Source organism: Symsagittifera roscoffensis, chromosome 3, assembly GCF_963678635.1.
Source record: "Symsagittifera roscoffensis chromosome 3, txSymRosc1.1, whole genome shotgun sequence".
Lineage (NCBI taxonomy): Eukaryota > Metazoa > Xenacoelomorpha > Acoela > Convolutidae > Symsagittifera > Symsagittifera roscoffensis.
Window position 1 is genome coordinate 33,265,755 of NC_087064.1, and position 14,607 is coordinate 33,280,361.

The following is a 14,607-nucleotide window of genomic DNA, read 5'->3' on the forward strand; positions in this document are numbered from 1 at the left end:
ATAGTTCTTTGATGCAATAGCTGTTTTTGCTTATAGTTTTTTTTCAGATTTTCGGCTGGTGAATTTTTGTGGCAATTGTTTGTAATTTTGCAATCATATTTGAACGTTTGTTTTTCGTTTTTTTTTCTTTGAGCATTTCGCCCCAACATTTTTTGTTGGATATGCAAGTTGTTTGGTTTCAAGATTTAATCATAGTTTTCGAGCATTTATTAGGATTTTTTTCTTTATCAGTTTTTTTATCGAAATAGTTTCTTATTGTTTTCATCTAATGATTATCTTCAATTTCAAATATCTAATCTTTCAAACAACAGCAAGTAACAACTGTTTATCAGTCTTATTTTCAATTCGTTCGAGTTTTTGGCTCAAAAGTTTTGCTAAATCAGCTGTTTCTCGCACAGTTGTTGCATTTGTAATATCATAAATTCAAATTTGAATGCAATTACATATTTATGTGAAGATTGTGCGCCCCAGTTTTCCCAAAAATCGCGAACACAATCTATCTCTAGTTCAGTAAGCGCAAAACACGGCTTTGAGTCATTAATATTGTATAAAAATGATAGAATCAGATGTCGGTAAGCATGATTATCACCGTCTGTAACTTTTTTTCTTTTTGTTTTTTTTTTGGTTGAATTAGGCTTCTCGGACGCTCGAAGCTTCAAAAAAGGTGAAAAAGTAAACAGTGGAAGCAAAACTCTCCAAAATTTTCGGGGATTTTTTTCTCAGCTTTTGCGTTGTTGACTTTCAGCAGGCGTTTTTTCTCTGAAATAAAAGTTTCGGTAAGGCCACACAAAATTTTTTTGAGTGAATCATCTGGGTTTTAGTATTGAAAGGAAAGATCAAAATTGTTGACTTGGAAAGAGAAGTGACTAGAGCAGCTTCTTTGCAATATACGAGCATTCAATCAAAGATTTGTATAATTCAAATCAGAATTTCGATAGTTCAGGGCATCGGATACTTGATCGACTTCGTTCACTTGCAAGAATCCTAGTTGTGTCTTTAGATATTTGCTACCCTATTATATCGCATCGCATAAACTCGTCTCTCCATTTGAAACTTGTCTTGACAGTATTTATTTATTTGCCTTTTTAGCTCTTCCAAAAATCCGCCACACCTGTACTTTCTTGCGTCTGGTCTCGAAAATTAGTTGGCAAAGTCGAGACACCGTTGATTACTTTTTTTTCAAAATACTCGGTAGGAAACTTCACAATCTGCTAGCTAGATTTTGAAATGGCAAAAGTGTTTCAAAAATTATTAGTATAAGCTAACTGATAAGTTGGTGAGATAATAGCAACCATCATTGCGCAAATGATTCTCTGCTCATACTAAAGGTTTCGTTATAGAAAATAGTTTTTTTCCGGCAAAAAACTGCTTCATTTTTTCGTTCATTGGTTAAGTAAATTTGACATTAATTCGAGTCAGGTGCCAGTCCACGTTGTACCGGTATTGCACTTCCTCCCGAACTTACATTTTCAAAAACTTACAAGTTTGCGTTTTTATTTGTTACTAAAATTTAATTTAAGGCGTGATGCTGCACAGTCGCTCACCCAGTCGCTAAGCAGTTTTTGTTTTTCAATTGAGCCTGATTTGGTAATCAAAAAGTAGTCAAATTTTTTTGAACTTTTGTTTTGAGTTCGTAATTTAGCTAAATCCCTCTTCGTTTTATTATGTTCTTGTAGAACGTTCTGCCTTACATGATCAATTTTTGATCACTTGGTTGACAATAAAGTACCCCATTTTCTCTAAACTATGCGAATTTACCAATGTTTCTCTCTTTTTCTGAGTTTACAGTTGCCCGGAAATATCCACTCACGTGTGTAGATGGCGTTCTCGGAGGTTCGTTTTCGGAGTCAGAGGATACGATAGCAGTGATATCCGCCAATGTTTGATAAAAGAAGGAACACAATCACTTATATTCTGCAAATACTATGAATATAGCTTTTGAAAAATTTATCGAACGTCCTAAAGTTTCTAGCAATTCTGACCTTCAAGCTGAAACCTATTAGATATTTTTCTTTCAAGTTTTGTGTTTGTCTTTTTATTGCCGATTTATGTGTGCTTTTCTATTGAAAAATTGCACGTCAGATCGCTACTGATTGAAATTTATTTGAAACTTCAACAGTCTTTGACTGTCTCAAGGTCAGGAGTATTTCGAAAATTTAAGACGTCCGACAATTTCGAAAATTTCAGACGTTGCTCCATAAATAACAAACACGATATTAGTTTTTTAAGTTTCAACCATTCAGGTTGCTTGATTTCTCCGCATTACGAGGCCAAACTGTTCACTGGATAGGCGCACAGTTTTGTGTCTGTTTCTTCCCGGATTCCAGAGACAAGTATTTTAACATGTTTCAAAATGTAACTGGATTCCACTTACAAAATTTTAGTGGATTCCGCATACAAATAGCTGTAACGTAATTTCCCCCAACGAGCAAATATAAATAGTAGTTCCAGAGTCCGCACATGTAAGCGGATTCCGCAAATGTAAGTGAATTCCACAAAATTATGCGGATTCCGCTTACAATTTGCGGAATCCGCTCACAATTTGAGTATTCCGCTTACAATTTGCGGATTCCACTTACAGTTGCAGATTCCGCGTTAGCTCATATTGACTAAACAAATATTTTATTATTGATTCATGGATTCCACAAACTGGGTCGGGATTCCACACATTTTATTGCGGATTCCGCAAAATTGCCTGTTGTTTGAGCGATTTTGAGCAACAAAGTGACTTAGCTATTTGTCCGTGGAATCCCAAACAGCAAGGAAGATCAAAGAAAATAGCAATGTTGCGGAAGCCGCGACAAAACTGATTTTTGCGTGTTGCGGAATCCGCTAACAATTCACAAAAGTCACAGTTTGGCCTCGTAATGCGCATTTTTGAGATTTTATGCGATTTCTAAGTTGAGACTTCGTATGCGGTAGTTCGTTGGCTAAGCCTGCTGAATAATTTAATTAGCAAGAGCTCTTACGTCCGTTTAATTGAAAATATATCCATTTCTGATTCTGTTCATGGTGCACGGAGAATGTATGGTGCAAATATCATTGTAAATATCCCCGCCTATCTCGAAAAATGAGAGTTTTTTGGACTTTCAAACAGCCAATTCAAACCGAGTTGAGGCGAGCTAGTTTGTCATTGGACTCGGTTTTTTTGACACTCGCGTTAGCAAGTTTGTAACAAGCGATTAGAAACTTTTTCCTGTAACTAACCTCGTTAACAGAATTCATCATCTACTCCACTGTACAGATGTGCTTTTCAACAGACAAAATAAGAGCTTGTTTGCATTTCAAAAACCTTCCGAAATCGAAACTGTTTTTAGGTTTACCACTTCTCCAGTTTGCTTAGTCTTTTTGCTTTTTTTAAATATTTTTTCAATAAATAGGTATACTTGGCCAAATAGGTTTATGGTTTTTCGGCTTAGCTTACTCATTTTGCGTTGTCGACTTAGTTACCTCTTGCTTTTACATTGGTACATGCCTATCTCGACATGCTGAACTCGAAATTAGTTCCATTCAAGCTCATTTATGATAAGAAACTTTTAAGAGATGTAATTGTTTTGTTATAAGATGCAAAGTGAGATCTGAAAATTAATAGGCGATCATTTTTTTCTTTTTGTAACTTTCTGCTTTTTATTTCAATCGGCACCGGATTATATTAGCGTGATTTCGTTTGGCTTGTATCGCTCGGCTTTGTCACTGCGTTTAGGATGATTTTGTTTTTGATTTTTGATATTGTTTCTCAATTAAAAACACTAATTGTTTTTTATCAGATGTTATTTTGAAAAAATTATTTGTGTGGAATGCATTTTAAAATAAAATTATCTGCAACAGGGTCGGATCTAGGATTTTCTTGAGGGGCGAGGGGGAGGGCTGATTTTCAAAAAATTTTCGAACATTTTGTCGAGATTTTTTTTAAGTCGACCGAAATGATTTTTCGAGCTCTCCCTAAGCACGATTAGTCTCAGTTTTCGCCAAAATTCCGAGAGATAAAACAGTCCAAAAAATCGTATTTAGGCATTTTTTGGAAAATTTTGACCAAAAAATTCGCGTTTTTCGGTGCGCGCTCCCCTCATAAAATAAGTTAATTTAAAATTTTAGGGTCGATCGGAGTTATTGAAAAGTACCAAAGGGGGGAGCCTTTGTGTTGGCAGATGGTCGAATCCAATTTTTAATTATTAATGTTGTTATGATTTTGATTATGATAATTATTACTGTTACTTTTACTATGTTTGTTTTGATTATGATTATTGTTCCGACTTTCGATATGAAAGTAACGGAATACTTGTGCTCGGGGTGGGTTTTTTTTTCTTCAGACAAATTTGGACTTTTTAACTAGCCATTTTTGAGGGATTTTTTTTTGTATCATTCGAAAGCTATTGTTGTCCTGGGCTCAAATTTTAAATAACATTTCACCTGTGACCATTTTTTCTTAAAGCTATGGGGGTTTAATGATTGCCATTTTGGCCAATTCGGTACAATTAACGCGCAATATATTTCGCGCTATTACCGCGTAAGCGGAGAGTTAATCCGTCTTAAAATCGTTCCAAATTGGTTGAAAGAAGCTTTTTTGCCATAATTGATTTGTTATAAGGAGCGAAATCTATCCTTTTGTACTTTATATGGTGTGTGTGGGGATGATTTTCATTAATAAACTCAAATTTTAGAATTTTTTTTTCATTTTATTTTATTACATTTAATTTTTTGATGTTATTACTGCTCCATAAAACCTTAAAAGGCAGTCTGAACATTCAGGGTTTCGCCCTGATACGGGCAGTCTTGTTATGATTATGATTAATATAATTATGATTTTTATTATAATTATGATGATTATCACGTCATCAGCTGAAATTTGAATTTTTGTAGGTTCTAAATCCTAAAAAATCAACTGGAGAAAAAGAAACACAAAATGGGATAGCACATTTTAATTTTTTTTGTGAAATAAGTTATGAAACTTCTTTTATTTTATGTATAGCTTATAACAAACATATCGGACAACGTCTTAAATTTTTGAAATGATTCTGGCCATCAAATTAAAATTTATAAGAAATAGTTCTATGAAGTTTTTCGTTTGTCTTTTTGTCGGCGTTTTGATTTTTTTCTCTAGAAAAAAAGCTTATCAAATCGCTGCTGATTTAAAATTGTTTTGAAGCTAAGTGCCTGAAATGATATAAAAAACTGGCACCTGAAAAAAAAACACAATTATTTTAGTTTGCTCTTTTGAACGTTCAAACGTATCTTTGAAAAATACGTTGAAATTTGAACCTTATTTCAACATATTTCAAGGTTCAAATTACTTCAGAAATTTAACAAATTCTTCGATAAATGTGCTAAATGCTAAAATAAATGAAAATTAGAATGCTCTTCTTTATGAAAAAACGACAAGGTCGAGGTCAATACTGACGTGGTCAATTCGACTAACTTCAAGGCTAGAAATCAGATGCCAGTTTTTGTATGAAATTTTGCGCGGACAGCTCACTTCACAAACTCTCGCTCAATATAAAAAAAAACAACTTTTACCAGTCTATGACTTACTTGGCAAAAACTAGATTTTTGCGAACCGCTTGAAACTATGAAAAATAATCTAATCACGAAAAAAAAATGTTCGAGAATTTTATCATGATATGAAACATTACTTAAACTGATTCCAAGTTTTTATGGTTAATGACTTATTTGACAAAGAAACTTACTTATTGCGAATTGGTGAAAGTAACGGAGAACTTCAAATATTACAAAGTTTATCTCTTAATAATTTGGTGACATAAAAACCTTCCCTTTCAAGCTACGGCAATAATATGAAACAAAACTGCTCATATCAGGGCGAAGCCCTGAAAGTTCCGACTGCCTTTTAACGTTTATGGAGCAGTAATAACATAAACAACATAAAAAAAATAAATGAAATAAAATAAAATGAAAAACTTTTTTTTCTAAAATTTGAAATTTTTTCTATAAAAATCATCATCCCACACGCCATATAAAGTACAAAACATTAGATTTTGCTCCTTGTAACAAATCAATTATGGCAAATGAGCTTCTTTCAACCAATTTAGAACGATTTCTAAGACGGATTAAATCTCCGCTTACGCGTTAATAGCGCGAATTATATCGCGCGTTACTAGTCCCAAATTGGTCAAAATGGCCAAAATGGCAATCTTTGAACCCTCATAACTTTACTAAAAAAGATCACAGGTGAAATATCTTTTCAAATTAAAGCTCAGGACAACAATGGCTTTCGAATGATAAAAAAAACTTCCGTCAAAAATGGCTAGTTAAAAAGTCGAAATTTGTCTGAAGAAAAAAAAAACCCACCCCGAGCACAATTATTCCGTTAGTATCTTGTTTTCGAAGATCATCGCTTAAATAGCTTAGTTACAAAATTTCTGGCCGTTGCGATTTGAATCATGCTACATTTAAAAAAATGGAGCTTAATTTGTTTGCTCAGAAGATTTCATTTTTTGCGACACGACTCATGGTATGAAATTACGGATCCCCCTTTTTAACTCTAAACAACTTAACACCCTACAATTTCACTCCCTACTTTTTGTTGCCGTAGCAATTTAACATCGCTACATTTTAAAACAATTTCTATGACTTTTAACACCGTTTTAATCCAAAATAAAAAGAAAATTTACTTCAAAGGGGATTTCGGTAACCATCAAAGGATTAAACGAGAGACATTTTTGCCATTTAAAGCCAGACAAATTCGCGCTACTTAATTCGCGTTTAATAAAGTTTTGAACAGAAATGACTTTGCAAATTATTTCAATGAAACGTTTCAAACCAAATTGAAATGGCCTTGCCAAAATTTTCAATGAATCATTCCAAAATGAACCAAAAACAAGCAATAGTTCAATGAACTTCAAAAGCCCGCAAATAATTAGACGTCTTTTGCCTACTAAGGTTTAACACTAAATTGAACTAGACGTTTAACACAAACTAGACAACGCTCGGAAAAAGTACAGATCAGTTTTGTCTTCGTAAACGGACATCATATTTTGTACTCTTTCATTTATTACTCGATAATTTTTCTTTTTTTGTGAACTTATGGCCACTCGATGCATCAAAAAAGTTGAGTTTTTGTACGGAAGCGTCTTTTTGCAGGCTGCTCACTACTTCACTACTTTCCGCATATGTGGGAGGGCCCCGCTGAAATATGATTGAATCCCGAAACGCCATCCCTCGACAGCATTTGTTGTTCGAGCAATCCCCATCACGGCCGCATCTCGCTGGTTCCAAAGGGCGGGTGGGAATGAAACTTCACGGTTTGGCACCAAGCTTTTTATATAAGTTGTGCCGAAGTACAGACACAACTCGTCAATTTTCTCAAATTTCTCGGGTTCTAAACAATTTCTGTCGCATACATTCTGAATTTCCTGAACGATCATGTCATAGGAATCGCCGACCTATTCTTTTTTTTCGAATGCAAGAAATGGCAGCATTTTTAAAGCCAGCGCTAAATCGTGATCCATTTCGTAGGTCTTTTTCAGACCCATTTCATTAGTTTTTCTCACGTAGCTCTTGGAGAGAAGGAAAAAACAACCCGATAAATGTGCCTCGGGGAATGTTTTTTTAAAGGACTGAAGAAAGCAGCTTGCTCAAAATCTAACAAAATTTTTTCAGGCCGGCAGTTGGGTGCTAAATCAATTAACGCCTGCAAGAAGCGATTGTAGGATTTTTTGGTTTTGTTAGGAAGGAAGGCGTAAATGCAAGCTGGCGCAATGCCAGACACAGTAACATGAATTGAATATAGCTGATAGAACACTTTAAGAGTAATTTTAAAAGTTCCATCGGCTAACCAGAAAGATGACTTCTCAGCGTTTCGGGGTCAACGCACAAAATCACAAAATGATTCGCTCATGATCAATTGATCCACTGTCATTCCGGATAAAATTTTCAAAATTTCAGGGATCTCGAAATTTCGCGCAACGGGGATGGGCGGCATATTTACATCTAGCTGCTTACGAGTGTGCGCAGCCGTTCAGATCAATTTGTCTTTACTTGGGAGGGCAAACTGAGTGGCCAAACCGTTTGTAATTGGCAAAACCGCACTGGCAACTGCAACAGTCGGCGTAAATCTCTCGCTGAGATCTTTTATATGCTTGATGACATTTCAGGCCTCCGATTTTCCCACTGAAATATCGTGGTTATGCTCTCCACGCGTCTCGATTAATTCGTTATTTTTAGTAATGGCAGTTGCTCGACATTTGTGTGTTTGATGTTTTGAGCAAATCCAGTTTTCTGTAAACTTATTTTTTCGCTTTGAATAAAATTCATGGCCGGACGCTATAAGAATGGGCTTGTTTTTTGATAAAACTGTGAACTCGAAAGAAGACACAATCATAATGTGTTTTTTGTGTTTGCGTTTGTTTATCACTTGAGTAAAGTATAAAGTGACTGTCAGATTTTAATTTTTGTCAGAATTTTTACGTCAAATTGTTATGAATTAGCACAAGCTGCTTTTTTTAGTAATCATAATGGCTTAGCGAAAAATCTAATTGAAAATAATTTACAAACTTGTAGATAAGAGTCTTAAGTAAATTACGAAGCCTCCTTTTAGCATATATAACTAAGATAAACCAAGTTTTTCATTATGGTGCGTGTGTTAATTGCAGGATTAACTTTGGTGTGATAAGAGTTAAGATAAGGAATTCATACAGCATTAATTTTAACAGTGAAATGACTATGTGTTAAAATGTACGGTGTTAAATTGTATGTCATTAAATTGTAGGACACCGAAATTACTTGAAGAGCTTTCACAAGTTATCGTTTGAAATGCCTGCAAAGAAGATTTTTATTTAAGCGAACACCATCACTATGAATTTTTTTGTTTCAAGCTTTAGGCTTGATTGCAGAAAAGAATGGCTTGCTTGAATGGCTCTCTCCAATAAACTAAATGGCTGCAAATTGAATTAAGGTAAGAAATTACATGAAAAACCTTGAGCTTGCTCAGATAAGATATGGATGAACTTCAACTTTTTCAAAGTTTCATTTCTTGAAGAGCTTGATCAGAACAATCAGTTTTTTGCGACCTGATTGATTAATGGGGACGGGCTTGCTAGTTGTAAATTAAAATTGTGTGTGAAAGATCGTTAAACTGAGTCGGTTGTTTTCCTGATTTTTGCCAGTAATTTCGTCGTGCTCTTCAAAATTTCTATCATCTGAAAGGTATTGACGTCCTGAGATCAAATTAAAAAAGATGTTTTACCTGTTAAGATTTTTCAGGTAATTAGGCAAAAAATCTACTCATCGACGTTTAGAGGCAGTCGAAACATTCAGGGCTTTGTCCCAATTTGAACAGTTGAGTTCTTTTTCAATTAGAAACTGACCAAGGAGTATGCGACTCTCACTAGTCGCTAGTAGCCTCTTATATGTTACAAATTCCGGCAGACGTAATGAATGTTGCGTGCGTAGTCCAGCGATTTTGGTATCATTTTTTGGAGGCATCAAGCATTCCATGAGGAGTAAAAAAGAAGACCGGAGTGATTATTTGAGCTGTTTATAATAATTGAGCACACATTTTTAACGATAATGTAGTTAAATGTTACTATTAATAATAATGTCAGCAAATTAGTTTTTAAATAGTTTACTTTTGACCTTATAATCAATTTTATTAAAGTGGCCTTGTTTTATTGATTGGTTATTGCCATAATCTGGTAAATTTCAACATTCGGGCTGGCAAAGTTTTTGATACCTTACATGGTTCGATCAAAACTCGACTGTAGTCTCAGGAACGTCATTTTGGTATATTTGTTAATATATTTACTATAGACTCCGCATTAGAGATAGAACGAATTTCATTTGACACGAACATGACATCAAAAATTCAATGAAAAACTTGCGTTATATATTCTTCAAATTGCCGTCAAATTTAGATCCATTCGCTGAATTTACCAGCAATGAGCTGTAAGCTTGCTATAAAAAGCAATATATTTGCTTCAAATAGCATTTTACTTCGTTTGTTCACCAACACAACACTATACCTTTTATACCATAAATATTGGTAATTGAACCAATTCTTTTTTTGGACAGCATTTAATTTTTGAGCTCTTTTTGTTTTCTTTCTCTGCAGAAATGGAGCAGAGTTTGGACTCTTTTTTCGAGCGACAGCGCCAGGAGCGCGCAAATGAAATCCGTCTCCTGAATCAAACGAGCTTGACTGTTCAAATGGGATGTGAAAACAATTCACTCACGCAAATGCTCAGCGATCGAATTGAGATTACTAAAATTGACTGCAGCAATACACCTTCAGCTTCTGTAAATACTTCGAATACGAGCAGTTCAGGAAATCAGAACCAAAACTTCGATTTGACTCTGGACCAATTTTTTGAGTCTCAACGAGCTCAGAGAATCAGCGAAGTCGAACGACTCGCTACGCAGATGCCTTCTGGATATGACCGGCGATTCGTGCTAAACGAGATGCTCCAACGAAGTCAGGTGAGACGAGGGGGTGAAAATGAGACTACAATATCGGAGCTAGAATCAGTCATGAATGCGCAGAGGGTTAGAACATTGCTGTCGAACACTTTCCGAACACGTCTGGAAAACGCCCTCCGAAGTCCGCCTCAGAGTGTACAAAATCAACAGAACAACCGATCTAGTCGAAGGGGCCACAGGAACACTCGACGAAGCGAGGAACCTAGGCGAAATCGTGTACCATCGGCACCTGATCGCCAAGTCCGTCCTGTGATTCCTACTCCTCCCGCGCCACCGGTATCCGAAGCACCTCAACCTGTCGGCTGGCAGTCTGTTCAAGCGCACGTGAACGACGATAGAGTGGTGAGAAATGAAAGATTCGACGTATTTGCTGAGATAAGTAGTCTTATTAGTGAACAGATTGTAACCCAGACTTTGAATAGTACAATTTCTGATCTTCTTGAAAGTCACTTGCAACATCGAATTGAATCGGCACCTTCTGTTTTCACGTGGGAAGCGAGAGAAGAATCGATGCGAACCCTGAACAACTTGCCTCGACAACAAAGAGCTCGAAACGACTTCTCTGATATTGGTATTGTGGATGTTCCAACAACTAATGGAAGACGTTTCGCAGCTGCCGTGCCTCCACCACCTGCATACCGACGTCCCGCTGCTCGGCGTGGTGCACCCGGACAAACTTCCGAAAGTGACGAGAGAATTGAGCGACTTGAGTCTATGATGGAATCGATGCAGAATCTCCTCACGAGACAAACGAGCTCACAAGCTCAGCTTGAGAGCGCAATTCAGCAAGTGATTCTGAATCAGACTTTGCTGTCAACAAATGCGACTGGAATTTCCGTTTCGGTTCAACCGGAATCTGCTGGAAAATGTGTTGTATGCCTGGACGAGTCAAGACCGGTCGACAATGCGTTTTACAGATGTGGTCATGTGATTGCCTGCACACCTTGTGCAGCTGTTCTTTTGGCTGTCAATCCTTACTGCCCTCTTTGTAGACAGAAAATCGATGACGTCATCAAGTTGTACAAATTGACTTAACTATTACAATATGTAAAAAATAGCCGTTTTTTTAAATGATCATTCTTGCTCTTATACTTATTTATGCAAAATTAAATTACATTTTGCTGAAATAGTCTTTCATGATACTCTGATAGAAGGCCCAATAAGGGGTAGCACTATCAATTCGTACTCATTTTGATTCTCGACTGAGGAGCATTTTTCCGACTATTTATTTTTGCTATTATCTTAAGGATATCGATATTCGAATGCAAAACTTAAGATATAATTTTTTGCGCTGTTTACCCTATAAAAATAGAAATTGGGAACTTTTTGCTGGAAATTATTTTTGTCGAATTTATTGACTGAAATGAAAAAACTGCCGTTACGCTGAGGTGATGACTCAGACTCAGAAAATGTTTCCAGTTTTCGGTAGGCACTAACTGATTGATTACCTGACAGATTTTTATTATATTTTGATTTGTGATAGTGACTAAAATAATTCACGCCATTTTAGATCTGTTCACTCTCTGTCAAAATTCTGGTGAAAAGTGTTATTTAATATTCGGAGTTGTCTGTCACCTTTTATTGACCTCTATTTCCTTGTCTGTGACTAACTTTATGAAATACAGTTCTTCATTTCATAGTTTAAATTTTACAGAACGAGTTACTCTTTCCTAACATGGCGCAGCCAGCAGGCCAAAGTGGGGGCGGGGGTGCTGGGTGAAGAACCCATTTCAAATAACGCCGTTTTGGTCCCCAAAACTAGCTCAACCGCCCATGATTTGGGAATTTTGGTTAACCGATTTCAATGGGGAATGGTTGCCAAACATAAGATTAATCCTAGAAACTTCTACTACGACAATACGCTAACTACAGCACAAATCACTGCGCTGCCGGCAGATGAAGATGAAAAGAACCGATTAGAGTAGGAACAGACGTTAATATCAAAGTTTTACTAATTCCTGTGGGAAAAGAGGGAGGATGAACTCCTTAGGCCCAAACCACACCTGGATCTGGGATCGACTTGGTACTCGCGAGTACTAGATGCAATGGAAACTGAGTTTAAGAAAGAAAGGAATGAGATTTAATAAACGTTCCAGCTGCTAGAAAGGGAACAACATATTGTGAGCCGTTGGAGCACTTCCATCCGGTCCCAAGTGGATTAGTGGCGCGATGTAAATTCGGAACACTGCAAACCAAGATTTTAAGGGATGTAATCATTGTTAAAACGAACGATCGAGTGGCCCGGAACGAGCTCTGCAGATCAACCAAAACACAGTGGGAGTGAGGAACACTCTAGATTAAAACCGAACTAGTAAGAGCGATCAGAGGAGGCTATCGAAATAGTAGACAATGAGCAAAAAAGCCGTATAGAACACCGATCGAACTCCGAAGGGTAGCGCAAATGGGTACCAGTAATTGCTACAACTGCAATCAGCCACGTTTTACACGAGAGCTCATGGCAAAATGTCCAGCGTGGGGAGCAACGTGCAATTTTTGTCGAAAAATGGGACACTATGGGCGAACGTGCCGAGGTGAACGCGGATACCGACGGCGACTGAAAGTGGTAGGGATCCAAGTGAATGGAGAACAGAACATAGACGAGACAGGGGAGATGGAGGACATCCAGTTGCATTATAGGAGTTTGGTCGAATGGGTTAAAAAACCGGAGGAGAGACGGCAATCATGGGATTCAGACAGCCCAGGGGATTATGCGGTAATGGCGATACAGTCAAAGCAATAAACGAAGTTGAAAACAGCTGGAGCAAAAATTCCAATTGAACTCAACGGAAAGCAAATGAGCATTTGGATTTACAGCAGCTTGCCGACCCCCACAGTTCCGATCTTTAAAATTAGCGAACTAAAAGGATGTTGGGCACAGCTTGCGTAAAATTGAGTGGTCTCAAACTGGAAGACAAGGAGTTCCGGTACCACGGAAACATATCGCTACTCTAACTTGGAGCAATGGAAGTGAAACTGGAAGCCAACGGATCGAAGATTCCGGCACGAATCAAGGTGATAGGGGAAAATCAACCAATCTTCATTTGGAGAGACTAAAAAAACTCGTTGACGAAAAAAACTCTTCAAGAATCGATTCCCATTCAAGCTACGCCAACAATATGAATTATTTCAAAGCTTTATTACTTAATAGCTTGTTTGAGATATTTTATATTTTTTGTGATATAAATCAAGTTATCGAAAAAAAAACGAGAAAGTTTCAAATTTTCATTGATTCATCGCTGGCCTCGCAAAAAAAAAACTAATTTTCCGCAAATTGTTTGAAGCTATAGAAACAAGTCTAAATTTTTCTTCGATCAATAATTTGAAATTAGCTATTTGTAAAATGTTTCGAGTAATTGTAACAATATGAAACTTTTTTGTATTCGTCATTACTTCAAAATTTCAAAAATTTTATTTGCCAGTAGGTTTTTTCGCGGGTCGAGTAAAACTATGAAAGCTATTTTGTGAACCAATTCATGTTCAAGGCATTAATTTACTCAAACTATCGGAAGAATGTAAAATGTTCCAAGTTGAATCACGTCAATCGCTTGCATCAAAAATTCTGACCTAAGTGAATTAATTTACGCTATCAAATATTTTGTGAAATGTTTCAATGTGCGTTTTCTTGAACAATTCACATCAAAAAACTTTTGTAAACCAATTCATTGCTTGCTTCTCAAAAACAACAGTTTTTTATTCAAATCATACCCAGCTCTTTGAAAAATTGAAGTGTTTCAAAGCTGAAAAGCTTGAATAGTTTGCACAGAAAATTTGAAAAGCTGTTTGCGAACTGATTCACTCTTTGAAATATCTCAAAAGTATGAAATATTTTTAGGTTTTGTCGCCTCAGTAGCTTGCAAAGAAAAGTTTTATACTTCTGCAAACCATTTAGCTGAAGAAAGAAACATGAAATTTTGTCGCTAGAATAGCTTGTGTATCGATTTGTTCTTTGAAATAACTTGAAACAATTGAGTTTTTTTTTATCGCCGAGTCGCTTGCTTAGAAAAGCTCACACACTTTTTGCGAACCGATTCGCGTTGTTAAGGAACTCAAAACTTTTCTAATTTTTTTATTAGTTAAGCTGCTTGCATGGAAAAACTTGACATTTCTGCAAGCCTCTTTGCTCTATGAAAGAACTTGAAAAAGTTAATGGTTCAAATCTTGAGTAGCTTACTTACAAAA

General features: G+C 36.4%; 2 protein-coding genes across 2 annotated transcripts in view; one reads left to right on the plus strand and one right to left on the minus strand.

Moving 5' to 3' along the window:
* LOC134841416 (microtubule-associated proteins 1A/1B light chain 3C-like) overlaps positions 1-14,607 on the minus strand; it is a 393,097-nt gene that overhangs the window by 156,707 nt on the left and 221,783 nt on the right. The window lies entirely within an intron of this gene.
* Positions 9,887-12,087, plus strand: LOC134841896 (uncharacterized). Its single transcript, XM_063857967.1, has one exon. The coding sequence runs from the start codon at positions 10,066-10,068 to the stop codon at positions 11,461-11,463; it is 1,398 nt and encodes a 465-aa protein (XP_063714037.1). The 5' UTR covers positions 9,887-10,065; the 3' UTR covers positions 11,464-12,087.

Excerpts from the sequence above, each read along its gene's own strand:
- LOC134841896 (XM_063857967.1), top strand. The coding sequence starts at position 10,066 with ATGGAGCAGAGTTTGGACTCTTTTTTCGAGCGACAGCGCCAGGAGCGC.